This window comes from Nematocida homosporus (genome assembly GCF_024244095.1).
Source record: "Nematocida homosporus strain JUm1504 chromosome Unknown 4454, whole genome shotgun sequence".
Lineage (NCBI taxonomy): Eukaryota > Fungi > Microsporidia > Nematocida > Nematocida homosporus.
The window spans coordinates 95,163-122,233 of record NW_026250687.1 but is presented as its reverse complement, the minus strand read 5'-3'; the positions used below and the strand labels follow the sequence as shown (position 1 = coordinate 122,233).

Below are 27,071 nucleotides of genomic sequence, written 5' to 3'. Positions count from 1 at the left end.
TTTGCTTACCATAAGATATTATTAAGTCAAGTCAAGTTAAGCTAGTAGTGAATTAGTAGTGAGTTAAGTTAAGCTAGGATTTAGTTATTTCCAACTACCAATTGATTCTACCAAACTATCACTAGAATCTATCTCAATCTCTATCTCAATCTTAACCTAACCTAACCCAATACCAACCACAAGTCCACTAAATCAAAGCAAACCACACATCATCTCCCCACACCTCACCCCAAGACCACCCTAACCCACTCAATACTCAACTCAACACTTACTCAATACCACTCAACTTAAACCTATATATTCTTTCTTTCTTTTCTTACTATGGGCACATTTAGTGAAACAGAAAGACGAATTCTGACTTACTGGCAAAGCATTAAGGCTTTTGAAACTGCAATGCAACTTAGTGAGGGCAAAGATGAGTTTTCCTTTTATGACGGTCCTCCTTTTGCAACGGGATTACCACATTATGGACATATTTTATCAGGAACAATTAAGGATACGGTTACGAGATTCTTCTATCAACAAGGACATCATGTTGTTCGGCGTTTTGGCTGGGATTGTCATGGATTGCCAATTGAGTACGAAATAGACAAGATGTACGGTATCAAGACAACTCAAGATGTAGAACGAGTAGGAGTAGCTGCCTACAACGGATACTGTCGCAGTATTGTGACTAAGTACACGCAAGAATGGGAGGAAACAGTTAATCGAATGGGTCGCTGGATTGATTTCCAGAATGGCTACAAAACCATGGACTTTAGCTTTATGGAGAGTGTTTGGTCCGTCTTTAAAGAACTGCACAGTAAAGGACTTGTTTACAAAGGATACCGAGTTATGCCGTACTCAACGGCCTGTCGAACACCAATGAGTAATTTTGAAGCCAATCAAAACTACAAGGAAGCCACTGATTTAGCCGCAACCGTTCGTTTAGAACTCTTAGCGCCTTTAAAAGTAGGCGAACAGACCTTTGCGCAAACAAGTTTACTAATCTGGACAACAACCCCTTGGACTCTACCTAGTAATTTAGCTGCACTAGTTAATCCTGAGATGGACTATGCTGTGATTGCTGATAAAGAAGAAGGCACGTATGGAGTTGTTGGTCTATTTTCAGTTGGTAAACGACCGATCTTGGCCCAGCTGAAGGGACAAGACTTATTAGGCCTAGAGTACTCGCCGCCTTTTGCTTTCTTTGAGACTTTACGGACTAGTGGCTTCTTTAAGGTCTATGGAGCAAGTTATGTGGCCGAAGGAGCAGGTACTGGAGTTGTTCATTGTGCACCAGGTTTTGGAGAAGAAGACTATATGGCCTTAGTGGCCGCTGGACTACTAACTGAGAACCAAGAAGTACCCTGCCCAATTAATGATGCCGGTCTCTTTACTGCTGAAATAGAACCATATGCCGGACAGTACGTCAAGGACACGGACTCGCAAATCATTAAGGACCTCAAGGCCAAGGGCCGTCTCTATGCCTCGGGCTCTATTGTTCACTCGTACCCGTTCTGCTGGCGCTCAGACACACCTCTTATTTACCGAGCTATTCCTAGCTGGTTTGTCCGGGTTAAACAGCATACGGACGAGTTAGTGAAAGAGAACCAGCGCATTAACTGGGCACCAGCTGCCGTAGGCACGGGCAAGTTTGGTCTATGGCTAGCCCATGCTCGCGACTGGTCTATTTCTAGGAATAGGTACTGGGGTACTCCCATTCCAATCTGGGTGCGCACTGATGTAGCCGATCCTAAACCAGAGGATTATCTCTGCATTGGATCTGCTGCTGAGTTAGAGTCTTTATCTGGCACCAAAGTAACCGACTTGCATAAGGATAAGGTTGATGAAATCATTATTAGTCATAACGGCCACCAGTACAAACGGACTCCAGAAGTACTTGACTGCTGGTTTGAAAGCGGCTCGGTGCCTTATGCCCAAATCCACTACCCCTTTGAGAACAAGGAGCGGTTTGAAAAGACTTTCCCGGCCGACTTTATTGCCGAAGGCCTAGACCAGACGCGTGGCTGGTTTTACACCCTGCACGTTTTAGCCGTCCTACTACACCGTCGACCGGCCTTCAAGAACGTCATGGTAACCGGACTAGTCCTAGCCGCCGATGGTAAGAAAATGAGCAAGCGACTCAAGAACTACCCAGATCCTTCCCAAGTTATGGACACACATGGCGCCGATGCCATGCGACTTTACATGATCTCTTCACCAGTAGTTAAAGCCGAAAATCTACGCTTCACGGAACAAGGCGTGGCCGGGATGTTGCGCGATCTACTAATTCCCTGGGAGAACTGTCTGCGCTTCTTGCTTACAACCGGCGGCTCAGTCAGTACCAGCACGGGCTGCGAAATAGAAGATATTGCACTGGAAGTGGCAGGTATTTCCATTAGTGAGCAGGAAGACGGACTTCTTCTAGACCTATGGATTGTCAAAGAGCTTAAAGAGTTTGCTCAGTTTATTGAAGCTGAAGGCAGAGCTTATCGCGTCCAGGGCATAGTTGCAAGAGCAGTTGCTTTCTTAGGCGATCTTAGCCGATGGTACATTCGATTAAGTCGTGAACGACTGCGAGGCACCGAAATGCCCGTGCTGGCTTTTGTTTTACGTATCTTCTCTGTCTTTATGGCTCCATTTGCTCCATTCTTCAGTGAGCGTTGCTTCTTGGCCCTCGTTAAACCCGGAACAGTTGACGATCTACCCCAACTACCCCCCACCAATTCTTCTTCACTTACTGCCAACCCGTCGGTGCACTTTATCATGCACCAAGACGCCCAGCATGAAATTACCGAAATGATCAAAACTTTGGCCAAGCGAATGTCCAAGGGAGCAGATACTGTTCTGGAAGATCTTCGCGAAGTCAAGAGTGTTGTTGAAGCCGTCCGAATCATCCGAGAAAAGAACGGACTCTCTCTCAAAATGCCTATCTGTGAAGTTTCAGTAGTCGGCTCTACCCACTCAACCGTCCTAGCTAATGTTCTAGCCAAAGAATGCAATGCCATGTCCGTGTGTTTCCGCAACCTTTCTGACTATACTTGGGATGAAAGTATCACGCCTGATTTCAAGCGCATCGGTGCTCTTCATACGGGTAAAGAGGTCCAGCAAAGAGCTTCTCTTATCCGGGCCAACCACCAAGATACCAAGACTATTTCTCAACTCATGACAACCGGCAAAGTCGAGCTTTCAGGCCTCACTATCACTCGAGAAGAAGTCATCTATCGCCGCGAAGCCAAAGGTCTTCCCGCCAACATTGAAGGTCTAGCAGCATCGGACACAGTCTATGCCCTGGTTGACAAGACTCAAAACGAAGCCACCAAAGATCTCTGGATCCGCCGAGAAATCAAGAGTGCCGTGCAAAAGCTCCGCAAACGAGCCGGTCTCCAAATTTCCGACCTCGCTACTCTCTTCGTCCAAGGCACCGATCCAGCCATGGTCACTTGCGACCCAAACACCCAACTTACCAGCACTCAACTTGAAGGCACCACCGAAACTCTTGAAATCGCCGGGCAAACCATCAAGCTAACTCTTGCCACCCACAAGGACTAAATAAACCGATCAAGGTAGTTTATTATGATATTCTCTTTCTAATTAGACCAATACTTGGGTTAGTATTCAGTTAAGCCAAGCAATTGCATATCACATTACTTAATTCAACTTAGCATTACTCAAACATAACCCAACCCAACCCCACCCCACATAACTCAACCCAACTCCACACAACCAAGTACTAACCCAATTTGTCCATTTTTAAGCCATGCAAGAATTCTCAGAGTCCGCACGTGTCTCCTCATTGATACAGCAAGTGATTTCACTCGAGGAAGAGGTTGAAGCTCTTACCAAAGAAAACACACTCCTTCGCCACCAAGTCAGTTCTGAATCAACCACTATCATCACTAATATTCAAGCTAAAATAGACGAATCTACCCAAACTCTTCTTAATGCCCTCTCAACCCAACCCCGCCAAAACCAACCACAATCCCACTACCCACACCCATCTCAACCCCAACAACTCTTCCTCCCCGATATTCAAGCCGCAGCCACAACCACCCACCAAATCAAAGAAACCCTTATCTCACTCGAACAAGAGCTCAACGGCCTCTGCAACCAAACCATGCACCTCCTTCAAGACAACCAAACCAAAGACAAACAACTCCACCTCTACTCCATTGTCAATGATAAACTCGTCCAAATCAAAGACGCCTTCCTCGCCAACCACCAACAACAGCAACAGCAACAATCCCACCACCAGCAGCAACAATCACCCCAACACGAAAACCTCTCCCCACACTCTACCTTCAACCATCACCACAATCCCTCTTAATACCACTTAATACCACCCCACCACCCCACTCCATCACAATCTAAATCGAAATCAAATCAACTAAATCCAAATAACCAATCTCAAATTACGTCATCTTAACTCAAAAGCAACCAAAAGCAACCCAAGACCTCTACCAACCCACTGAACAATCCAACTCACCCCTATCACTCCTATCATCACTACTATATAGGATTAGCCGCTTTATTATTTTTTTACTGTCATGCAGTGCATCGTTCTAGACATCTACTATTTTGATTATGTTCTATACAAGTATATTGAGTATTTAGCCACCGATAAAGAAAAGAATGACACATTTCAATATTATGCCAACACAGTCGAAGCGGTGGGAAACAACTTAAAAGAGGTCGGATATCTGATGGAAGAAGAAGTTCGAGTTAAGTATATCGTTTACTTGATTGAAGAGAAGATCTTTGGTGGATTCTTTAAAACCGGAGTTGACTTAAAGTTTCGACAAGTCCTTGATCTCTTGCAGTACACAAACCCAGTCCCTTGGCGCTTAGATACGTTACAAAGACTAGTCCTTTGGGGGTACCACTTACTAGTTGGAGGCAAAGATCCAACTTGGGAGTACTATAAGCAACTAAGTACTGAGGAGTGGGAAGAATTAGTAGGACGAGATGTAAGTAGTGATCGAAAGGAAGGGAGTAGTCTTTCTTCTTTAGACAGTCGATACAGTTACATTAGTCAGTTAAGAAGTCTCTTTCATGAGCAAGTTATTAAAATCAAAGGAAGACTTGGAATTCCTTATTATGCCACTGTTCCTTTAACTAAGATGTTACAATCAAAACCACCACCAACTTTAAGTACGGTTGAAGATCAAGATTTAGAAATGATTGCAGCTGAACTAACTTCTATTTATCTTGATACACAACAAAGTCAGTCAGCTAGTGGCTTAGGAGTTGACGGTCTAGAGAGTACTTATATAGAAAACACGCAACCAACTGCTCATGCCCATAGTTTGTCTCCTTTGGGTAGTTCAGCCTATACTAAACACATTGCTTATAGTAAACCGGTTCATTTAAGTGGGGGAGGAGGCCGGAGTAAAAGTCCTTCCCTCTTTACGGCTAAACCGGGCACGACGCCGGTCTGGAGTGAACCGGGCTTGGAAATACCACAACAACGGCCTAACCGGCTTAAGGAAACGGTGGTGCATCCGGATGGAGCGATAGAGTACACGGGCCGGCTTTATACGGAAAAGAAGCGCAAAGTTTGGACCATTGAAGAGGAGACGAGATTCATTGCAGCTCTGCAAAAGCATTCTAAGTGCTGGGCTGCTATTCAGGAGTATGCTAACTTTTCCTATCTCTCACAACAGCAGCTCAAAGACAAATACCGTAGTCTAGTTAAGTCCGGGAAGATCAAACCAGATGATTAAGTAGTGATAGAATAGGTATATGCTCTTATGTTTTGGTTTGTTTTTGATTCGGGTATCTTTTGATTTTGATTTTGATTTAGTTATTTATAAGTTAACACATCCCAATTCCTTAAAATCAAAACAAACACAACTTTATCTTATCTTAAACCAATACACAATCCAATTCATACTAGCCCTTATACTAAATAGATGTATTAATAAACTATTTATGTGTATCTTATCTTAAATATATATATACTCAGTGTAATGTCATTACACAACCACTAATCCTTCCCCATCCTAAATCGTTTATTCACTGTCCGATCGCATTAGTATTAGGTTGGTATTAGATTGGTATTGGGTTAGTATGACGTCATATCATCGCCTACATTCAATAAATGGGTTAGTATGTCGTATTGAGAAATGTCTTTAACATAGTATGCATTAGTTAAGTATTGAGTTAGTATGCCCAGATAAACAGCTTTACCAAAGCACAACTCTATCTAAATCAACACACAACATCACACAACACACAACTTTATCTTTACCAAAACATAACACAACACAATACTACTCTTTATTTAAACTAGCTAAATCAAGTTCATCTTTGAAGAGAAGAGCTAGAGATTCTGGTTCTACTTCGGCATTGCGCGGATTGCTTTCTTTCACCTCTAGTTCTGCACTAGCAATGTACTCGCGCATTTGGCCGAGTACTTCTGGGAAGGCCTTAGCTAGTTCTTGCATACGCCTACCTACCTCATTGACCTCCTTACTTGCTTCCATCTTACTCTCTAGTCCTTCTACCTGGTTAGTACTAGCTACAACTGCTATCTCTTGTCGTGCTTGGTCCAGTAATTCTTCACAACTCTTGGTTACTTCCACTCTTAGTTGTTCCGGTAGATTACGTCGTACAGCACACAAGGCTTGTAATCTTTCAATCCTGGTGCTTTCAGCTGCAGCTACAGCTGTATTGGCACTAGAACCTACTCGGATATTCTTTAGGAAGAGATTCTTAACTGCACTTAAGACTTGTTCTTCTTCTGGTGTATTTGAATCTTCAGAAAGTTCACTAAAGATCTTTTCAATGACGGCCGCACTTTCTAGCTCTATTTTCATCTAAGACTAAGCAAAACATTTATTGATATATGCTCTGGGCTTCTTTGATCGCTAAATAAGCCGCACGTAAACGTTCTGCTGGCGTACCAGTGATAATAACATGAGCATAGTTAGGGAGTAAATTTAGCATGCACTTATGAACAGATGCTTGGAATGCCGTCTTCTCAAAGAGTTCTTCGCCAAAACCAGGCCGAGTTGAAGCAGTTACAGCTGTATCGGCCAGGAAAAGAACTAAATCTGGTTTGGTTAAGCCTTGATCTACAGTCATAGCTGCTGTATTATTAGCACCACTAGCTAAAGCATAAGCTAGTCCAGATAAAGTATACCTATCACAAACCACTACATCAGCTGAAGATAAGGCTGCTTGCATAGTTGCACTATCTTCCCAACGATTAGCAGAGAAAAGCATGTACATGGCCTCCTGAGGAAAGTCTATTTCCTTGCGCAAGATACGATTGATCAATTGTCCAGTTTGATTTTGTCTATTAGGATAGGATAAGCGTACTACTCTCTGTCCATGACTTTGTAACTTCAGGACTAAATCCTTAACTAAAGTACTCTTTCCACTGCGGTCTACACCTTCAACTGCCACTAATAGAGCCTGTGACATCTTCTTTTCCACTAAAAAAACCACTGGTTATGTATTGACTGTACCAGATTAAAGTCATGTTTTGGTCAAAACTATTCATATCTTAAGACCAATACTAATACTAGCTGTTGTGTTGGTAAGTGACTACATACCGCATTTAACTAACAATAAACTAATCCTAACCTAATCCTAACTTCTACCAAGATATAATTAAGATAGGATTGGGTTGGTGTTGAATAAAGTATTAAAATTAAGTATGACGTGTACAGTACTCAATTGGGTTGGTATCTTCTTAAACTAAATAGATCATGTACTTGTAGTTTGGAGTTGTCCTCTACTAATCTTTAACTCACTACTAACTCACTGCTAACTCAATGGAGCTGCAGATGAAGAATAAAGATGCGCCAACTTGTGCTTATCTCCTCTGAAACATACTGCAACGCAAATAACTCAGTACCAACACCAATACTAATACCTACTCGGTCTTTTCTCTTGAGATCACTTTATTGTATTAGTGCGATGTTATATTAATATGAGGATCGTAGATCGGGTTTGGAGCAAGTATAAATGTAAGATTTGAGGAGAGATAGTTATAAATGAAGTTCTCTTTTGGAATGTTAGGAGTTGGTCTGGCTTGGTTGCTGGGTTGGAGTAGTGATATGACTAGTGGTCAAATGACTGATGTTGATGCAGATAATAACACTAAGATAAACTGGGAAGACTATTGTGTTGAATCTAAGCGTGGTTGGCGGATAGCTGAAGTGGCAATTGCATATGATACTAACCCAGAGTGTTCAGAGATGAACTTTAAGGAGAGGAAGCTTATTAATAGGTATGAACCATCGGATTATTATGTAGTTAAATGGTTGCGATTGTTAGGATTTGGGTTGTTAAGTGATTATGATACAAAGTATATTGCTACAATGCTAAACAACTGCCGCCAAATTCATAATCTGGATGTTAATATTTGTCCTAATGATCTTGAGAAAGGTTCTCTATTGTATGCAATAGATAATGCCATAAATGTCTTTGAAAAGGGATATGCTATAAGTCAGCGCTATATTGTTGAGCTTGAAAAGCTAACAAAGAGTGTTGCAGGAAAGGGCGCTCTCTCTTCACTTGGATCATTAGATTTGAGTAAGTATAAAGGCCTTCACAATGAAGTTAGTGGTCTTATACAGGCTTATATTCCTTCCTATGTTTTCTACTTTTACACCCTGTCATTTGATTTGGATAAAGATAGTAACAAAGAAGCGATTGAAACTTGGAAGACGCTTATCAAAAACTCAACTGTATCCAACACAGACCTTTGTGCACAGAAACAGCTCATACACGTCTTGTACGAGATGTTACGTCTGCAGTTGATGCTCTCTAGCTTTTCGAAGCTTTCTAAATCACCTCTAAGTGCATATCCTAATATCACAATCAGCAATGACGACCAAAAGCACATAGACGACATTTTGAAACTAAACATTGCTGCTATGATAAAGAACATGCCAACAGATGAAGCTGCCGAGATGGTGCGAGAAAAACTATTGTATATCGATGACTTACAAGGGAGGTATAGATTGGATTTTAAGCGACCTGATTATATAATTCGATTGGGCCGTCCATTTGAAAAGGCATACAACAATAATATGGGTCAATTTACAGCTGAATCTATCAAGCAACTAATCGATGATTTGGAGAAAGTTTCAAAATGGTTTAAGCTTCTACTAGATAAGACAAAACAACTACAAGATCAGTTTAATGCGCAGTTAACAAATACCACAACCGCCTCTAGTATTCATGAGTGTGTAGAATATCTAGCCACTACTACTGATACCCTTGCTGATGATACACCCAATACTAGTCCTACCACACCGCATAATACCATGTCGTCGTCTGCATCCTCTCTCAAGTCCAGTTGGATGCCCAATTCTCCTATTCTTCACATACTTATAAGCAGTCTGTTCTGGGCCCGTCTCGTCCATTTACTTGAACTGTCTCACTGATAGCTTGTTTACTCTACTCTACTCACCTCAATTCTACCTTAACTTAAGTAATAAAGCTTATTGTCACTGCACAACTCTTATTAGCTTAGTATAGCACTGTATATTTTATGCCAGACAACACGTAGAGTTCTGATAAGTAAAACAACTCAATAAGAATCTAAACCAAATACTAAACCAAACCAAATACTAAACCCAATCCAACTCAAACCAATATAACACCACGAAACCTCACTTAAGTTGATATAAAGAAGTAACAAATAAAGATAACAGTATTTAGTTATGTAGTTAGTCTTGCCGCACGGGCCAGATCTACCGGATTAAAGAACAAGAGTGAAATCTCCTTTTAAGTTGAGGAAATCAAAAAGATCTTCGCGATACTGTTGCACAATATCACTTGCCTCTTCTTCCAATGAGTTTTTGATCGCTAGTTCTAGTAAATCATTGATCAAGGTGCCGACGGCTTTAGATGGGCCTAGGATAGCTTTTTGGTACGCCTCAATGGCTGAACAGTACTCATGGGCTGTGTGCAGCAAGTACCCGCGTAATAAGAAGTATCGACTACGACTTTCAGGACTAACTGCTGCTTCGCCAGCTAAGTCTAAGGCCTGGGCTGCTTCTTTAGCCCGGCCAGCAAAGAGCAAGCAACAACATCGTAGTAGTAAGCCTGGCCCGGCTTCAGCAGTTTCGGCCAACTGCAATGCTACATCGTACCGCCGAGTCGCTACTAGAAGAGATAAGTATGGCTCTAAACACGCACTAAGTGAATGTGTTTTCTGAATACTCAAGTACTTCTCCTCGGCTTTTTGGTAGCTGCGCATCCGATGGTACTCCAGCCCAATACCTAAAGCAGCCGGTAAAGAGTCTTCCATTAAGGCCTCCGCCTTCTCATAGCACCCAATAGCTCCTGCACATTCACATAAAGCGGACTCGCATTGGCCTAAGAGTAACCAAGCCCGGCCGGAATGGGCACTAGTTTGTAAAGCCTGAACTAAAGCTCGTTTGGCATCGGCAGGCCGGTTGTTCAGAAGGTAGTACATACCAGCGGTTGTATACGCTTCATGGTGTCCTGGATAGAGAGCAGCTGCATACTGGCTCACTTGGTAGAGTTCAGCCGCCCGACGAGCATTAAACAAGCGTCGTGCCACTAGTGCAATGGAAAAGGGAGCTAAGAACCCGCGGGAGAACAGAGTAAAGGATGCCGGTCGATCCAACAACAAGTTTCTATACAAAGCCACCAGCCTACGATCTCCTACCCGTCCTAACAATCCTTCAACTGTTTTACTCGTATAATGAATAGACGCACTAATCAAAGCTTCTAAATTACGTTCATCAGCTGCTAAAGCTCTTTCTAGTTCCGCTCGTTTCTCAGACCCGCGCAGGAGTAAGCTCTGGAACAATGCACAAGTAGAAGCACTAGCCAAAGGCTCTACAACCACCGGATCTATCGCCGGCATAGGTTTACCAGATACGGCAAATCCAGAAGGAGCTGCCACTCCCGATTTACTAATGGCAAAGGCAAAGACCTTCTTGACCTCTTCATACTCAATGTATTCGGGATAGCGAGGCACTAACCAACAAATTGCGGCCAAATGACCAGCATTTAATAAAGCTTTAAGTAAAGATAAGAAAACATCCGGACTAGGATCGGTCTTAAGCAAGTATTCCCATAGTAAAAGAGTGCTTTCTTCAAATCCAGCAGTGGTCCAAGCCTGGCCTAATCCTCGCATGATAAACATGTCCGAAAAAAAAGAGCTGCTAATTAGCATAGTAGTGAGATCTAGTTCGTATTACATGGGTACTAGATGGTTCTTAGTTCGGTTTGAATAGTCTTGTAAAAGTATTGCTCTGCTTGGGATAGATTGGAATGGTTTTGAGTTAGATTGGGATAGATTGGGCAATTTTTAGAAAATTAGATGTTCAAGCGACTAGGTCGAGTTAGACAGGAGCGATTTAGTACGGGTGGTCAAGAATTAGACGAGATTTTAGGTGGGGGAATGGTTGGTGGGGATATATTACTTTTAGCCGTTAATGAAGGCGTAAATTATCATTTGGGCATACATCGCGTCTTTATTGCTGAAGGTCTGGAACGGAATGAGCCAACTATTCATAGTTCAATGGATGCCAGTACTCTATCCGTACCTGCCTATGTAAAAAGACCAAGTTCAACTACAGCCCCCGTAGTCAACGAACTAATTGCCTGGCGGTACGGCCGTATGTCTGGCACTAGTTCTACAGCCCGACTAGGCGGAGCTGAACGATCGGGTTGTTTTGATCTACGCCAAACCCATCCTAAATCCGACCAAGTTATTTGGGCGAAAGACTTAGCTAGTATTATAACCAGTATTAAACCAGGCAGTCGAGTTAGTATTCTAAGTATGTTCTCACCACTATGGGGTAGTACTAACATCCAAACCGAGCTTTTCCAACTAAGAGCAGCCATTCGCACTCAAGGCGCCATTGCTCTAGTTAGTATACCCATCAATCTAGTCGACCATCTTAACTACGGATTCTTCGACCAGATTCTCACTCTTGAGCCCAAACCCTCCAAAAGCCGTATCCGCTGTGACGGTCTCATTGAGCCGCGCAAAGCCCCACGTGGTTGTGGCGAAAAGTATGCCATCAAGTGCAGCAGCACCGGTGTCCGCATTGAGAAAGCCATCTTACCTCCCGAATAACACCATACTCTATCCCTATACCCAGCAATTACTCTACCAACCCAATAGATTCATTAATAACAACTTATTACCAATTTATTACTATCTTATTACCATCTTAGTGCTATCTTAGTACTATCTACTACTAACTTATTGCTATCTACTACTAACTACGGCCAACTCAATACTATCTACTACTAACTACGGCCACCCCAATACTATCTACTACTAACCCAATAATACCACCTCAATAATAACTAACCCCAACTAATACTAACACAACTCAATTAATATAACTCAATTTGCACATATCAACTCAACGTAATACAACTCAACGTAATAACAAACATAGTACTAATTTAATATACTGTCATAATACACCGCTAAAAATACATATCTAAATACTCACTCTAAACACCACTACAATACTAACCCAAATCATATCTTATTTATGTTTAATAAATGCAAGTAAGCCACCAACAAACTCAACTCAATCCAAACTCAATTTGATTATCGTCGGCCAACTGGTCCTTTGGTATGTCGGGATTTAGCAGCTGGCTTGCGGGACTTAGCATCCTCAAGTCGGGCTTCTACTGTCGCCCGGGCTTTCCGTCCAAAACTACCATCCGCACACTCACCCGCTGCATCACATCGCACGGCTAAAGCTATCTTAGCAGCTAAAGTACGAGCAATCCGACCTTTAGCCGCTAAAGGAGCAGCTCCTACACTCACCGCATTAAACACCACCCCATACTTAGGCGTCTTCCCCTTCTCACGCAAGGCTTTAAATAAGACTCTTTCCGCTCCCATTACTTGAATAGTTGAAGCAGCTTTCCCAGCTAGTTCAGCTAAAGATCCAGCCGCCGCAATTAAACGAGCGCCTAAACCTTCACCAACTAAGGCAGTTAAGTTAGGAGCTATCTCTCCCATTCGTCGTCTTAAATGCCCCTGCAACTTCTCCCGAGCTACAAACATACCTTTAGCCTCCTCAACTGCTGCACTTAGTACGGCCGCATCTTCACTGTCCATCTCTCCTCCTACACTTACTCCACCAGCCTCTCCACCAGCTAAGTGCTCAGCTACGCGTACTAAGAACTCCCAATTATCCGGTGTACTTTCACTGACCTCTGGGAAGTGCATGCCGTGCCACTCCCTAATCCGCATACACTTCTTGTTAATATCCGTATCTAATCGGTCTAAAGCCCGCGCCCCCTGCACTACTACTAAGTCCGGACATAAAGCAGCCGCTTGCAAACGCTTCCGAGCCACTGCATGAGCTAGCAGTAAAGCCGATCTGTCCAGTGTTTGCACACTTACTCCTAAGAGTTCAGGCAAACGTTGTTTAATCTCTCTTTCCATAGTACTATCTAAATCCCCACTAATTTCCGCACTTACTACCCCGGCACTACTCAGTCCCGCCACAAATCCAGCTACTAAAGAGGGACTAGTTACAATCCGGCTAATCTTCTTAGTACGAATTAGATCGATTAAAGTCTGGGGAAGATTCGGCGTATCAACCGCCAGGGCAGCTTCATTAGCATCTTTAAAACTAGCAAGAAATTCCAGTTCTAAAGGCTTATCTTTAAGTAAAGCATATCCTAATGGAGTTTCCTGTAAAATGTGCATGGACGAAAACTTTTTTCCAGTTAAATACTCAAATATTACCCAAAAAGGAAATTCTTATCTTTACCAAAAAAGGTAAAATTAGACAAAGATCGTTTTGTTTTCACCTTGTCCCAAAAAGGAAAAAGTCAGCCTAAACAGCTTATAAAACATATAAAAATTTTATGGATATGTGGACTACTACAACTCGTCTTCATTTGTTAAATGCTATTTCTAGATACGGATTACGCAAAACTTCTTTTATTGGAGCTTATCTAAAGGTTTATGCTAAAGTATCTTCAAATAATTGGAAGAAAGAGTACAGTAAGATGATTAAAGAGTATATCAAGAACAAAGAAACAACTGAATCAGTTAAAGAATACTTTCAGAAACGTAGGAAAGAGATGATAGATATGATTATTGAAAAGAAGAAACAAGAAAAGTCACGTATCATTGAAAGAATGATCTATGGTTATGATAGTTTAGAACATTCAGAATCAGAAGAAGATCCAGTGCCTGTTTTATCTCCAGAGATAGCAGCTTTAAGTGATAGTACTTCAACTAGTCTTTGGGGTGTTAAGTCTTTAAGTAATCCTTTATCTACTACTTTATTACATCTATCTACCTTAAGCAGTCTACCTCCTCATTTAGAACTACCAGGTCCGAAACCTGAAGTAGGATCAGGAGCCGATGATGAGTCTTCTTTTGATGGTCAATGTACTCCAGCTATTTCTCAGAAGGAACAAGAACTGGAAGATATTCTGACTTCTTTAGAAGTATCTAATTATGGCTTATCTGTCTCTTCGGTTGATCCGGTGGCTTTTGAAAGGTTCTTTCGCTGGACACTAGAACAGACGTCGGCTTTAGAGGCGCAACGACTGGGAGAAGAAAGTGCGATGGAAATGGAAGAGATAGAGAATATGGAGGAAGGTGAAGATTCTGGGGAGAGTTTAACGAGTGGAATGGGGTTTTCCTTGAAGGAGTACTTTAAGTTGGACTTTCATGAGTATCCTAAGAAAAGGTCGCCTCGGGATAAGTCTAAGTGGGTAGCTGAGTTTAGTTTGGTTTTAGCGCGGTTGAAAGTGATTAATGGGGGGAAGGTGGCTTGTGTAAGTCATGATACTGAGGAGAGTCGGGGACGGAAGAAGGTGCCATGTATCAAGTGTTTTGATGCGGATGTTTTAGAGGAAGAACTACGACGGGATTATAGACCGACTATAGCTGAGTACGTTTTTCGGGGTATGCTTTTCTTGCAAACGGCTATCTTTCAGAGCAGTAAGTCGGCTGCTAAGGAGATTGATATGATTAAGGGCGAGTTGTATAAGTTTTATGAGTACTATCGCAAGTAGTTGGTAAGGACTATCAAAAGAGGTAGTAATCCCGTGTAAGACCGCAAGAAGTACATATCAGAGGTTGCCGTGATTACACAAAGTTGTCCAAATAAAAAGATCCGAATTGAATTAGGTTATGTATTGAGTTAGGATTGAGTTAAGTTAAGTTTACGTTATGTTATGTTAAGTTAAGTTTAGTATTGGGTTATGTTAAGTATTGAGTTATATTATGTTAAGTTAAGTTTAGTATTGGGTTATGTTAATATTACGTTAAGTTTAAGTTGGGTTAAGTTGTATTAAGTTATACTAAGTTGATACTAAATTGTATTAAGTTGTATCAGGTTGTATCAGGTTAGGTGACAGGTAAAGTGACAGTTAGGTTGGTGTGGGGATGGAGTATGGTTGGTGGGTTTGGGTGGTGGTGAGAGTGGATTGGTTTGAATGTGGTGGTATTTTCATCTGGTAAGTCTGTAATCAAAAGTAATGGGGTATTAAAATAGAATTTGGTGGGTTGTTAATGGAGGGCGATAAGATTAACAAAAAACGAATTGTTATGATAGGAATTGTTGGTGGTGGGGTGGTTATAGTGAGTGCTCTCTTGTATTATATCTACTCCCGGTGGTTTAGTCGGTCGATGGAAGCAGTAGCTATGCCTGTTCGGTCGCAACGGGTTAGAGGTAAAGGTAGATCTGCTTCCAGAAGGTACGCTGGTTTTAATCAAGATCCGGCTCTAACTAACCCAATACCAACTCGGCCGCCATCACAATACCCACCTGGACCTTATTCAACCCCTGCCTCATTTGAACCTAAACCAGCTCCTGCCTCATTTGAACCTATCCCAACTCCTGTTTCTTTCAAACCTATCCCAACTCCTGCTTCATTCAAACCCAACCCAACTCCTGCCCCGGTTGAACTCAATCCCTCACCGGCTCCATCTGAACGTAGCTTGTCTCCGAATCCATCTGAACGTAGCTTGTCTCCGAATCCATCTGAACGTAGTTTGTCTCCGGACCAGATGATATCCCTACGAACTCCGCCAATTTACTTCTTGAAACCACGGAAACTAGTCATACCGAACCGCTCGCCAATTACGGTTAAACAGATTAGGAAGAGACTGGATCCTCAATATTATGATTTGTTTGACTCCTATCTTGTTCCTTATATGTTCAATAACAATGTCGATCGGGCACCTTGTACTACTTCTTTAATGAATGGTGCTGTTAAAGGCCTTTATAATATCTTCTCGGCAATTGACTTTGACGCACTCCGCTCGCACTCGGAACGGTCTACTTGGATAATTTGGTACTATATATCACAAATTAGTAGTCCACTGACTCGTCTTAAACTGGCTACTTGTTCGAGTGCTACGCTTAAGCTCTTGGCGGCGGAAGAACATGCCCATAATGCCTTGACCAAAGGAGATCGTACTCCAACTAAAACTTGGGATCTGGTCTTCAAGCAGTTTATAGCTAATGGCCGACGTACTTTCTTGCTTAGCCCAGTGACTAGACCACCTGCTCTTAATGTGGTCCTACACAGGTATTATAGATCAATCTACAGATCACACACCTTTAAAACATCACTAGAGGCTCAGGATCGCCTAGATAGTCTTCTTCTGGTTGAAAAGCTCTCTGACTGGCTTGAGATCTTGACTAACTTCGTGCATATTACCAATGAGACACTACAGACAATATATACTACTTGGAATGGAATTACCATTTATTCGGAAAAGCCAGTAGACCGCGACACACCTTTGGTCGAAAATCCCCTTTTACAAGCTGCTCCAGACATTAGTAAGTCATTGGTTAGTATAATTAACGAGTGCCTTATGTTCGCTAATCACTTCAACCATGTAATGTCCACCTTTTCCAAATCAACCCCAAATGATAACACACAATCCTCTGCTATGCCGTCTAACAGCACTAAGATCGAGCCGCATGCATCTGCCATTCACGTGGATATGCCTCTTGCTGAAATAGAGAATATTCTTGTGTCCGTCATAACTGAATACGACCAAAATCTCCAGCCATATTATTTGAACTCCTAACCCAATACTAACCCCTCGTTACAAATTCATTTCCTCCCCATTCATTTCCTCCCCATTCATTAATACATCCCAACCAAGCCCAACTCAATGCTAATCCAATCACTTTACATATCGCATTATCTGACGCCTAACTCAACCCAAAACTAACTTAATATAACCAATAAATTACATCAATATGATACGCCCCCTAATTTTGTATTTCAAAATAAAGATAACAAAATTAATATGCTATTATTTATCTCATGGGCTTAACTAACAGTAAAATCCGTCTAATATGTAAATGCGGCATAGTTATAATCATGGGATTGATTTGGTTATTTCTGACATACAGTTCCCCAACTCCCAAAGCACCAACTTACTCACCAAAGCCTTTATCTTATATTGGTGCGCCCGGTTGTGAGCTAGTCACTTTGCCTATTATAGAACCAAGACTTGAACCGACTAACAAGGAGCATCTTGATCAACTCTACAAGAAAGAGAATATAATCCCTATACGATGTAGCAACACTGTCTCGGACGATTCATCCGTCTCAAATATATCTCTTACGACCAAGGAGAAGAAATCCCAAATAGAGAACACCCGTAAGATAAACTACTACGTTCAACCTCTAATCATTCATAATACTCTCAAACTGGCCGGCGAGACCAAACTTGCCCTCATTAAAGAGATTGAGGAGGGTCTTAGCCAAGTTACTTTACAGGACCCATTCCACTTTAAACTAACCCCTCAGAGCATCTCTGATTTCTCAGATTGCATCGAGTTATACATCTTCTTTGCTGCGCCCAATTCCATTCGTTGGATGTTCTATCATAACACTATCAACGAACTATCACGGTTCACTACCGAGATTAGCACAGCTAACCAGGACTTAAAATGCCATGGCTCACCCCAAACACATGCCGTTCAACTTTCCGTTGCCCTCAAACGCTGCTCCTCCGCCCATGCCAAACGACTCCAACTCGCTCCCTTTACTAAACAAAGAGCGATCATTACCAAACAACTTATCTCCTACAAAAGCAATCTACCCAACCTCTCAACCCAACCAGCTGCCTACCTTACTGAACTACTTATTTGTTGTCTCGACTTAATCACCCATTACACCCATGTTAATACCGCCACCAAATCCCGCATTAAGCGTCTTTTCAGCCAAATCCACAACCACATCCAAAACCTATCCATCAACCCCACCAAGCAAACTCTTGCTAACTACCTCGCCCCTTTCCAATACTACAACAATCAACTAATTCGAGAAATCAATCGTTGTCTCGTCTACATAGCCGATCTTGAAGCGTATGTCTTATCCATTACTAGCCAGCGCACTCTTTCCCATACTATCCTACAACGCCCCATTACACCCGCTCAGCATAGTAAAATCTATACTATCCAGCCCAATACTGACCCAACCAAAATGATCGAAACCATACTCAATGCCCTCAACCATTACAACGCCAGCATCACCACCTATCTCCTCCTCGCCGGCAACCACCCCCAACGATTCAACTCCACCCAATTCATCCGCTAATTATTCACATTGAGTTGAGTTAGTATTGAGTTAGTATTGAGTTGGTATTGAGTTGGTATTGAGTTGGTATAGCATCTACTGGTGTATCGCCTACTATTGTGCCACCCCAATACCAAACTACTACTAACTCAACTCAACTCAATATATATCTAAATACACTTCACTATTTACCATCCAATTCCAACACATAACTCAACCCAATTCTAACACATAACTCAACTCAATTCTAACACATAACTTAACTAATGCATACTCTATTAAAGACATTCCATGAGATAAGTAGTGGTACCATTTATTAAGTAAATATAAGCGTGAGTGGTGTTAGTATTGGTAGCAGTACTACTAAGTAGTGTGTACGAAGTAGTGATCAGATTGATTTGGGTTAGTATTGTATTGTGTTGTGTTAATGGTCGTATGACAGCACTACAATTACCGACTACCAAACTCAACCCAACTTAACCCAACTTAACTCCACCCTAACCCACCCCACTGTTATACTAATCTAACTCCACCTAGCTCAACTCCACTCAACCCCACCCCACCTCACCCCACTCAATAATATATAAATCTAATTCAAAACCAAATCAAAATCTAATCTCAACTAGTCGAATAAAGCCAGCTAGTCGCAAATTTTTATGAGTCAGAGAATATCGTTCGAAAGCGCCCAAGAGATAGGCGTATATTCTACACTAACCAATTTATATGCTTTAGTCCCGGCTACAGATAACGTTAATTTTGTTTCTTATTTTGAAGAGGCCTTAGATATACCTATTGTGCAGTGTACGATCAATGGAATTAAAGCCGTTGGTATTCAAGCCGTTGGTAATGCCAAAGGTCTTCTTGTCTCTTCTTCTACGACCGATCAAGAGTTACAACACATTAGAAATGCTTTACCTGAAAAGGTAAAAGTAAGAAGAGTTGAAGAACGTCTTAATGCTTTAGGTAATGTTATTGTTTGTAATGATCATTCAGCTTTAGCTAATGCTGACTTATCTCCTGAGACTATTGAGAGTATTTCTGATGTTTTAGGTGTTGATGTTTTTAAGTACTCTTTAGCTGATAATGGCTTAGTAGGTACTTATGCGGTGATGAATAATACGGCTATGCTTTGTGGGTCTAAAACTAGTGCGGATGAGGTGGCTGAGTTATCGGAGTTATTAGGACTAAGAGTAGTGCCTGGGACGGTTAATCGGGGGGCTGATACGGTTGGTAGTGGAGTAGTACTTAATGACTTTGCTTGTTTTGTAGGTCAGAAGACTACTAGTACTGAGATTGTCGTTATTGATAGTCTGTTTAAGACTACACCTGAAGCTGAGTTAGGAGAAGATGAGAAACGGGCATGGCTAGATGCATTGCCTATTTAATTATTATCATAACAATAAATAGTTAGATAAGATAAGATTAGATTAAGTTAGGTTTTGGTTTTGATTAGATTAAGTTGGGTTTTGGTTTTGATTTAGATAAGATTAAGTTGGTAGTGGGTGGTAGGATTTAGGAAATGGTGGCTGATTGGATACCGGGGATAATGACTGGGTCTTGGTCGACTTGGGTGGGGAGGCCGTGGTAGGTAAGGAGTTCGTTGGTGACTTGGAGACGAGGGAAGAATGACTCGAGGGTTTTTTTGGTACAATCACTGATTTTGATTGGGAAAGGAATAAGAGAAGTTAATGGATAGTCTTTGAGAGTTAGTTGTTGTCCTGATGATTTGGTAAAGATAACTGAACCTCCTTCTTTATCTGTGCTTTTGGCAAATAAGATCATTCCGAATGATTTGGTGCCTTTAAATGAGACGGGCTTAAGATTGAGAGTGAATAAACAGTGCTGGCTAAGTAAGGCTTCTTTTTCTACTTTGCCTTTGAGTCCACTGACTATAGTTCTTTTCTCGCCGGCAAAATCAACTATTTCTATGTAGAGTGTATCTGCTTCTGGATGGTTAATAATAGACTCAATTGTACCTGATTTAACAACTACTTTGTAAAAATCAACGATAGGAGTGATAAGATCGGCTGGAACAAAGACTTCTTTAGTTCGGGCACAGAAGACTTCTTGGTGGCGAGTATGAATAAGCACGAGTTTCTCAATAACATTCTCTGGAACTTTGTTGGTAATTTGACCTTCAAAGAGCCACTTTCTTATCTTAGCCATAGCAATGATAAGATCTAACCCATCTTCTTCGGCTGGTGTGTAAGCAATCATTTGTTGGGGTCTTAAAGTAATAATATCAATAATACGACGAATGGCAGTTTCAGAGATATTCTGAGTGGGTAGAAATTGGGACAAAGCTTTACCTGGGCCTTTGGTTGTTTTACCTTCTGGATCTTTAATTAGAGTCTCGGGTTCTTCAGTTATATGAGTTTTTATGTTAGAATAGCACTTACTTAAGATGGAAAGATACGAAGTTTCAGGAGATAGCTTGAATATCCAGTTTAGAGTCGTTGGGGCCTGCATAACAAAAGAAAATTTGCTTAGATGTCTATATATGGTAATGTCTTGAGTTCGGATTTTGGAATTTTAGAGTTGAATTTAAATTCAGATAAGATTAAGTAGAGTTTGTGTGGTGGGGTGTAGTTTGGTTTGATGTGGTTTGGTTTGATATGGTATGGTATGGTATGGTATAGTGTGTAATAAGATAATATGAGATAGTGTGGAATAATCTAATTGATGGTGTGTTTATTTTGAAGTGAGTTGGATTTAGATGCTTAAGTGGTAGAAGATTCGAAAGATATTTGAATTGGTGTTGGTATTGGTACTGGTATGGTGTTAATAAAGGGATTTGTATGATTTGGATTGGTATTGGGTTTGTGGGTTTGTGGGTTTGTGAGTGCGATTATATTTAGAGATTGCCTGATGAATGGAAGTAAAGACTAAAGGAAGAGTGGGATTGGATTGGGTTGGGTTGGTATTGGGTTGGGTGTGTTTATTGAGCGTGTGTTTAATGAGTGAATGTGGTTATGGGATTTGAATGAAATTGTGGTTAATTGCAGTTGTGTGCTGCTGGCTTGTATGGCAATGAGATATTATACTTGTAAGATTAAATCAGATTTGAGAATATAAATATAGATTGCTACTCTAAAGGATTGTAAGTGCATGGTTTGTCTAAAGAAAATGGTTGTTTGTCAGATTATGAGCATTGTCCTTGGTTTGTGGATGATTGACGCACGAGAGATGGCCGAAGTGAAAGAGATAGCAAAAGAAGAAACAGAAGAGGAACCACCGCAGCTAATAGAAGTCGATGAAGATGAAATTGAGTATCAACCAGAATTAACTATAGACGCAGTGTCACTAATTCGAACCCGGCTTCACGTAGAAGCATTTACTCTAGCCCGGATTCTTTTAAATGCGTGGTTAATCCGGGCTTTACTAGAAGATGTTGATGAGATCATCGATTTGGTTGGTGGACTAACTCTGTTATCGAGACAGACCGCCCAGGAGATATTGCAGCTATTGATAGATCAAGTTACGCCGCCCAACGATACCCCGCCTCTTCCAATAGAATTCAGGGGGCCATTAGAAGATCTCGCTAGCTTCATGGCCATATCTGTAGGTGTGACAACATCGCAAATGCTACCGGCGTTGGCAGACGCCGCTAAAACCATAAGAGCGGTTCTAGCCGACGATATAATAGCAGCCCAAGAAAAGAAGGCAGCACTAAAAGCTAATCCAGACAGTCCTTCTCAACCCGGCCTGGTCGATAGATTGCTAAGCAATCTGCATGTTGACCAAGTCCAGGCTGTAGTCCAAGCAAAAGCACGACTCCAAGTGCAAATTGCTCATCAAGAAGCGAAACAAAAGAGATGGGACCAATGTATACTAGGGCCACTATATACGAGCGCGGCTGATAATTCTGAACCCAAAGAAGAAGAACGACTGTTAGAATGGCCTTTCACCGATGAGGAGATATTACTTCTTTACTTCCTTTTCTTGGCTGATAAGAACCCTCGCTGCCTAGGCAAGAGGGTACTGCTTCAGGAAAGATGTAGGCTCTATGCCAGCTCGGGGGCAGCTGGGCAGCTTGAACTGTATGTTCGTAATCGAATGGACAATTACTGTATTATAATATTTGACATGTGGAGCGACCACGATTTAACAAACTTATTGAATATTCTGAAAAGACTCGACCAGTTCAACCTTAAGGCACATGGCATTTCTATCAGTCATCCTAACTTGGACTTAGTTGGTTCTATTTTATATCGACTCTTGTCAATAATCCGAATTCCTGATCTTCGTAAGCGCACTATATTCTATGTTACCATAGATTTAAAGGGTAGCGCAATCTGTCCTGCTCCTTTGTCCCCCGAACGAAGTCGTCTGCAACAGATGATGGAAGCCCAAATGTCAATGATAGATAGGCCGATGTATAATATTGGGCTAACGATTAAAAGGTATACCAAAGCCATTGGGGAGATTGTCCATCCAATCCTAACCAAACTTCCAATAACCGCTTTTAAGCTTGAAGCCCCCAAGATTAAAAAGATAGATTTTCTTGATAAGATCAACTGGCAAGACAGCTACACCCTTGAACTGCACATTTGTGTTACAAATACCACTATCATTTTCCCGCCCCCGCCCATAGATAAAACAACTAAAAAGCCCTTGATCTGCACGCAGCTACGTATTATCACTATTTCTCAAATGAACCAATCCCCCCACTCTACATACATTCAATATCCCTTGGTTAGGCTTTTGGGGCTTACCCAATATTTCCATCCGACCGATCCTGTCCTTATAAACACAGCAGTAGTCGCTTTCCTATACCTCTCCTTTGATGTTCTAATGTCCTATGCCACCATTGATCTAGATCAATCAATATGCATTTATGAGCTTTTCGTGTTGAATATTCCATTCGCCTTCACTCCCGAAGATAGCGCGGAGTTTCATACTAAACTGAATGACATCTACAGGAATGGGCCCAATTATCTTTCTCTCACCGACCCCGCACCGACCCTGTACATACCCAATATCAAAGTGAACCGCCTGACTTTTTCTCTAGAATCGTTTGACCACCCCCAAGATCCTATTGATCTTAATGTTATGCTAAAGTGCTTCCCTTACCTTCTATTCGATGCGTCCGCAATGCCATCTATAAGCAACCCGTCAATAAGTCTATCTCGGTAAACACTGTCCAACTACCAACCCAATCAACTACTAATAAAACTACCAACCCAATATTAACCCAACAAAACTACTAATATACTAATACAACTACTAGCCTAGTTTGGCTGTCTGATTTATAGTTACTTCTTTGTCTTAGTGTGATCCGAGTAATTAGTAGCTATTTCTATTTACTCCTGCTGGCGAGTAGTTGCTCAATAAGCTAATTACAGATAGAGTTGCCGTGAATGGTATAATTTAGCTGGGTGGATTAGTGTCTGCTGAATTGGTGTCTGCTGAGTTGGTGTCTGTTAAAGCTAGCTTGGAGCTCAGTGCCAAGTTGTGCCAGAGTTGTGTATCGGGTGATAGTGGCTTCAATACTCGGAGAATGAATTGCCGGGGTGCTAGAATGGGCAATAACTGGAAGACGTGCTCGAAGATAGTCTATGATTTTGAGAGGATAGTCATAGCTGCAAGCGTGGGTGGAAATACCAAAATTGGCATGTGTTAGTAGCAGAAGATAATCAGCATGGTCAAGAAAAACTGAATGTACGTTTAGAGTCAGGTGTGTGAGCGATATTGGTGATTTGGTGGTAAAAAAGAGAGTGCCTTTGACTGGGATGCTAGAAAGAGTTTGTAGTAGGCTAGAGATATCCTCTTCTGGTGAATTACTGGTGCTACAAATAGCAATGGGCCGACTTGGGTTTTGAAAAGCTGAGCGGTATTCGGGATACTTGGCAGCTAGGTATTGAAAGAAGGCTGAATCTGAAGATGGCTGTGGTAGAGGGGAGTCTGTATCAACGTAACTGAAGAGATCAGCATCAGTGATAGTAGTGGCTCGCAAATGGCGGGCTTTCATAAGTTTGGCCATATCTGTGGTAACAGCTATATTAGCAGCATAACGAGTGAGAAAGGAACCAGGAAAGGAATTGAAGGTCGTAGGAGTAACCCTATGCCAATCAATGGTCGGCTGAATGCCCAGAAGATAGGCGCAAATAAAGGGAAGAAGAATAGTAGGAAGTGGTGGAACTACAAAGAGAATAGTTGGACTTGGAATTGGATGGGTGTTCGAGCTGGTTATGAAATACCAAAGCAGATAATAAGTTGTGACTATGTTTAAGTAAATAAACTTAAGGAGCTGTTTGATTCTGGTCAGTATTATGAATTGGCTGTCAGTATTGATGTGCCATAAGTACTTTTTGATGATGTTTTTAGAGATTGTGTCTGGTTGTCTTAGGCCAGGATACGTTAATAGAAGAACAAGGTGAGTGTTTTTAGAGAAGTAGTTGGCCAGAGCAAAGGACCTTCCGGACTGATCTTCGGGTGCAGCATTAACCAAGATCATTGGGTTAGCAAACATAAAATTGCCGTGTTTAAATGGATTAGAATTAGATTGAATTGAGGTGGTATTGAATTGGGTTGGTATTAGGTTGAGTTGAGTTGGTGTTAGATTGGATTAAGTTAGTGTTAGATTGGATTGAGTTGGTATTGAGTTAGTATTTGATTGGTATTGGGCTGTGGTTTATTATTAGTGCGACTGCCCTGGCATCAAGGGACTGTGTTCACTAGCAAAGAGTGGTGATGGATACTCTGAACACCGCACTAATCGAATACTAACCCGGCCAAAACAAGTATGTGTATCCTTTGAATATTCAGGTTAGTATTTATAGGATCCTGTTTGATCTGGAATGCAAACAGAGAATAGAAATAGAGAGAAGTGCTGTCTAGTGGTCTTAGATGGTTGGGGTGAGAATGAAGAGAACAACCCAGAAATTGTTGATGCAATTGTTCAAGCCAATCCCTGCCATATGAACAAGTTACGTGCTACTTACTTCAGCACTCTTCTTTTGGCCCACGGAACTTATGTTGGCCTAGCTAGTAATAGTAATATGGGAAATTCAGAAGTTGGCCATTTAACCATTGGAGCGGGCCGAACGGTGCTTCAGGATAGTGTGCGAATTAGAAAAGTACTGAGTGGTGATCTTGGTTCGGATGAACAAACAAGCGTGCTATCTAACTTATTCGATTCACTTGTTGCCAACCAAATTGTACACGTACTAGGCATGCTTTCAGACGGTAATATTCACAGCCATTGGCGCGATATTTTAGACATAGCTACTCTAATCTCACCAAAATGCCAAGCCGTATACATTCATAGCATTGCTGATGGCCGCGATACTCGCCCATCGGAGTATCTTAACTATCTCGCTCAGATTAAACCTTTACTACCCGCCAATGCCTATATAGTCTCGGTCTCTGGCCGCTTCTATGCCATGGACCGCGACAAGCGAGAAGAACGAACAGCTGCTACTTATGATACTCTTTTCTCGGCCACTAAACCCACCCAAACGCCATCTTTACCAAATTACACTGAAATAACTAGCTACATCGAACAGCAATATGCTCAAAACATCACAGATGAATTTATTCCACCCTTCTGCTTACCAGGATGCCAGATAACACCCCAAAGTCCCTTGCTGATTACTAACTTTCGAGTCGATCGAGTCAGACAAATCTATGCCAAGCTGGCCCCAGTCACCCAGATCCACACCATGACCCGGGTTTTGCCCGACCAAAAGAATGAGGAAGTCTTATTTGAACGGCCTGAAATAAAGCAGACTCTTGGAGATGTAATTGAAGAGCAAGGTCTTCGCCAAGTCCGCATTGCAGAAACTGAAAAGGCCGCCCATGTGACCTTCTTTTTTGATGGCGGTAAAGATATCAATCGCCAGAACAGTCTCAAAAGAATCATTCCCAGCCAGCGAGTTGAGTCTTACGATACCACCCCCGCAATGTCCGCCCCCGAGGTCACCAAAGCTGTTCTGGATGAAATCAAACAAGGCACCGATTTTGTCCTAGTCAACTTTGCCAACGGCGACATGGTTGGCCATACCGGCAATATTTCAGCCACCAAGCAAGCCATCTCCGTCCTTGACCAGCACATAAACGAAATCTACCTAGCCGCCAAAGAGCACAACTACCTCCTCATCATCACAGCCGACCATGGCAATGCCGAGGTTATGCAAGATGCACAAGGCCCAGTCAAATCCCACACCACCAATAAGGTTCCCATTATCATTATCTCCCCGAGCACTCAAGCAAGCGTCACCACCTCCAAGTCAAACCCAAGCCTTGCTGATGTAGCCCCCACTGTTCTTCGTCTTATGAACCTACCAATCCCCGACGCCATGACCGGCCATTCACTAATCAACTAATCCAATACTAACACAACCCTAACACAATCCAATCCAACCTAAATCCTAACCCAATACTAACACAATCTTAACACAATACTATCTACATTGGCAATAAAAACTCAATAAAACCCAACAATTCACAATTTGTGTAGCCTTTCATAATTTTTAAATTCACTAACTATACTACTCTTTCTTTAGATCTAAATACTAACCCAATACGTCATCTAAAAACAACAACCACTA

At 41.8% G+C, this 27,071-nt stretch overlaps 17 protein-coding genes across 17 annotated transcripts; 11 read left to right on the top strand and 6 right to left on the bottom strand.

The window, feature by feature from the left end:
* Nucleotides 1-321: 321 nt before the first annotated feature.
* Nucleotides 322-3,534, top strand: NEHOM01_0391 (isoleucyl-tRNA synthetase; the record flags this gene model as incomplete). Its single annotated transcript, XM_051489269.1, has 1 exon — nt 322-3,534. The coding sequence occupies one exon, from the start codon at nt 322-324 to the stop codon at nt 3,532-3,534; it is 3,213 nt and encodes a 1,070-aa protein (XP_051345229.1).
* A 208-nt stretch (nt 3,535-3,742) lies between these two features.
* NEHOM01_0390 (uncharacterized protein) lies at nt 3,743-4,309 on the top strand (the record flags this gene model as incomplete). The annotated part of the gene is made up of 1 exon (XM_051489268.1): nt 3,743-4,309. The coding sequence occupies one exon, from the start codon at nt 3,743-3,745 to the stop codon at nt 4,307-4,309; it is 567 nt and encodes a 188-aa protein (XP_051345228.1).
* Nucleotides 4,310-4,529: 220 nt separating this feature from the next.
* Nucleotides 4,530-5,705, top strand: NEHOM01_0389 (uncharacterized protein; the record flags this gene model as incomplete). The annotated part of the gene is made up of 1 exon (XM_051489267.1): nt 4,530-5,705. The coding sequence occupies one exon, from the start codon at nt 4,530-4,532 to the stop codon at nt 5,703-5,705; it is 1,176 nt and encodes a 391-aa protein (XP_051345227.1).
* Nucleotides 5,706-6,254: 549 nt separating this feature from the next.
* Nucleotides 6,255-6,800, bottom strand: NEHOM01_0388 (uncharacterized protein; the record flags this gene model as incomplete). The annotated part of the gene is made up of 1 exon (XM_051489266.1): nt 6,255-6,800. One exon carries the CDS (start codon nt 6,798-6,800, stop codon nt 6,255-6,257), a length of 546 nt encoding a protein of 181 aa, XP_051345226.1.
* Nucleotides 6,801-6,819: 19 nt separating this feature from the next.
* NEHOM01_0387 (dTMP kinase) lies at nt 6,820-7,410 on the bottom strand (the record flags this gene model as incomplete). Its single annotated transcript, XM_051489265.1, has 1 exon — nt 6,820-7,410. One exon carries the CDS (start codon nt 7,408-7,410, stop codon nt 6,820-6,822), a length of 591 nt encoding a protein of 196 aa, XP_051345225.1.
* A 593-nt stretch (nt 7,411-8,003) lies between these two features.
* Nucleotides 8,004-9,383, top strand: NEHOM01_0386 (uncharacterized protein; the record flags this gene model as incomplete). Its single annotated transcript, XM_051489264.1, has 1 exon — nt 8,004-9,383. One exon carries the CDS (start codon nt 8,004-8,006, stop codon nt 9,381-9,383), a length of 1,380 nt encoding a protein of 459 aa, XP_051345224.1.
* Nucleotides 9,384-9,700: 317 nt separating this feature from the next.
* On the bottom strand, nt 9,701-11,119 carry NEHOM01_0385 (uncharacterized protein; the record flags this gene model as incomplete). Its single annotated transcript, XM_051489263.1, has 1 exon — nt 9,701-11,119. One exon carries the CDS (start codon nt 11,117-11,119, stop codon nt 9,701-9,703), a length of 1,419 nt encoding a protein of 472 aa, XP_051345223.1.
* A 177-nt stretch (nt 11,120-11,296) lies between these two features.
* NEHOM01_0384 (elongator complex protein 4) lies at nt 11,297-12,058 on the top strand (the record flags this gene model as incomplete). The annotated part of the gene is made up of 1 exon (XM_051489262.1): nt 11,297-12,058. One exon carries the CDS (start codon nt 11,297-11,299, stop codon nt 12,056-12,058), a length of 762 nt encoding a protein of 253 aa, XP_051345222.1.
* A 489-nt stretch (nt 12,059-12,547) lies between these two features.
* NEHOM01_0383 (nucleolar protein 58) lies at nt 12,548-13,663 on the bottom strand (the record flags this gene model as incomplete). Its single annotated transcript, XM_051489261.1, has 1 exon — nt 12,548-13,663. The coding sequence occupies one exon, from the start codon at nt 13,661-13,663 to the stop codon at nt 12,548-12,550; it is 1,116 nt and encodes a 371-aa protein (XP_051345221.1).
* A 161-nt stretch (nt 13,664-13,824) lies between these two features.
* NEHOM01_0382 (uncharacterized protein) lies at nt 13,825-14,988 on the top strand (the record flags this gene model as incomplete). The annotated part of the gene is made up of 1 exon (XM_051489260.1): nt 13,825-14,988. The coding sequence occupies one exon, from the start codon at nt 13,825-13,827 to the stop codon at nt 14,986-14,988; it is 1,164 nt and encodes a 387-aa protein (XP_051345220.1).
* Nucleotides 14,989-15,487: 499 nt separating this feature from the next.
* NEHOM01_0381 (uncharacterized protein) lies at nt 15,488-17,017 on the top strand (the record flags this gene model as incomplete). The annotated part of the gene is made up of 1 exon (XM_051489259.1): nt 15,488-17,017. One exon carries the CDS (start codon nt 15,488-15,490, stop codon nt 17,015-17,017), a length of 1,530 nt encoding a protein of 509 aa, XP_051345219.1.
* A 242-nt stretch (nt 17,018-17,259) lies between these two features.
* On the top strand, nt 17,260-18,540 carry NEHOM01_0380 (uncharacterized protein; the record flags this gene model as incomplete). Its single annotated transcript, XM_051489258.1, has 1 exon — nt 17,260-18,540. One exon carries the CDS (start codon nt 17,260-17,262, stop codon nt 18,538-18,540), a length of 1,281 nt encoding a protein of 426 aa, XP_051345218.1.
* Nucleotides 18,541-19,175: 635 nt separating this feature from the next.
* Nucleotides 19,176-19,904, top strand: NEHOM01_0379 (translation initiation factor 6; the record flags this gene model as incomplete). The annotated part of the gene is made up of 1 exon (XM_051489257.1): nt 19,176-19,904. The coding sequence occupies one exon, from the start codon at nt 19,176-19,178 to the stop codon at nt 19,902-19,904; it is 729 nt and encodes a 242-aa protein (XP_051345217.1).
* A 127-nt stretch (nt 19,905-20,031) lies between these two features.
* Nucleotides 20,032-20,988, bottom strand: NEHOM01_0378 (aminoacyl tRNA synthase complex-interacting multifunctional protein 1; the record flags this gene model as incomplete). The annotated part of the gene is made up of 1 exon (XM_051489256.1): nt 20,032-20,988. The coding sequence occupies one exon, from the start codon at nt 20,986-20,988 to the stop codon at nt 20,032-20,034; it is 957 nt and encodes a 318-aa protein (XP_051345216.1).
* A 657-nt stretch (nt 20,989-21,645) lies between these two features.
* NEHOM01_0377 (uncharacterized protein) lies at nt 21,646-23,655 on the top strand (the record flags this gene model as incomplete). The annotated part of the gene is made up of 1 exon (XM_051489255.1): nt 21,646-23,655. One exon carries the CDS (start codon nt 21,646-21,648, stop codon nt 23,653-23,655), a length of 2,010 nt encoding a protein of 669 aa, XP_051345215.1.
* Nucleotides 23,656-23,902: 247 nt separating this feature from the next.
* Nucleotides 23,903-24,976, bottom strand: NEHOM01_0376 (beta-1,4-mannosyltransferase; the record flags this gene model as incomplete). Its single annotated transcript, XM_051489254.1, has 1 exon — nt 23,903-24,976. The coding sequence occupies one exon, from the start codon at nt 24,974-24,976 to the stop codon at nt 23,903-23,905; it is 1,074 nt and encodes a 357-aa protein (XP_051345214.1).
* A 343-nt stretch (nt 24,977-25,319) lies between these two features.
* On the top strand, nt 25,320-26,846 carry NEHOM01_0375 (2,3-bisphosphoglycerate-independent phosphoglycerate mutase; the record flags this gene model as incomplete). The annotated part of the gene is made up of 1 exon (XM_051489253.1): nt 25,320-26,846. One exon carries the CDS (start codon nt 25,320-25,322, stop codon nt 26,844-26,846), a length of 1,527 nt encoding a protein of 508 aa, XP_051345213.1.
* Nucleotides 26,847-27,071: the final 225 nt, after the last annotated feature.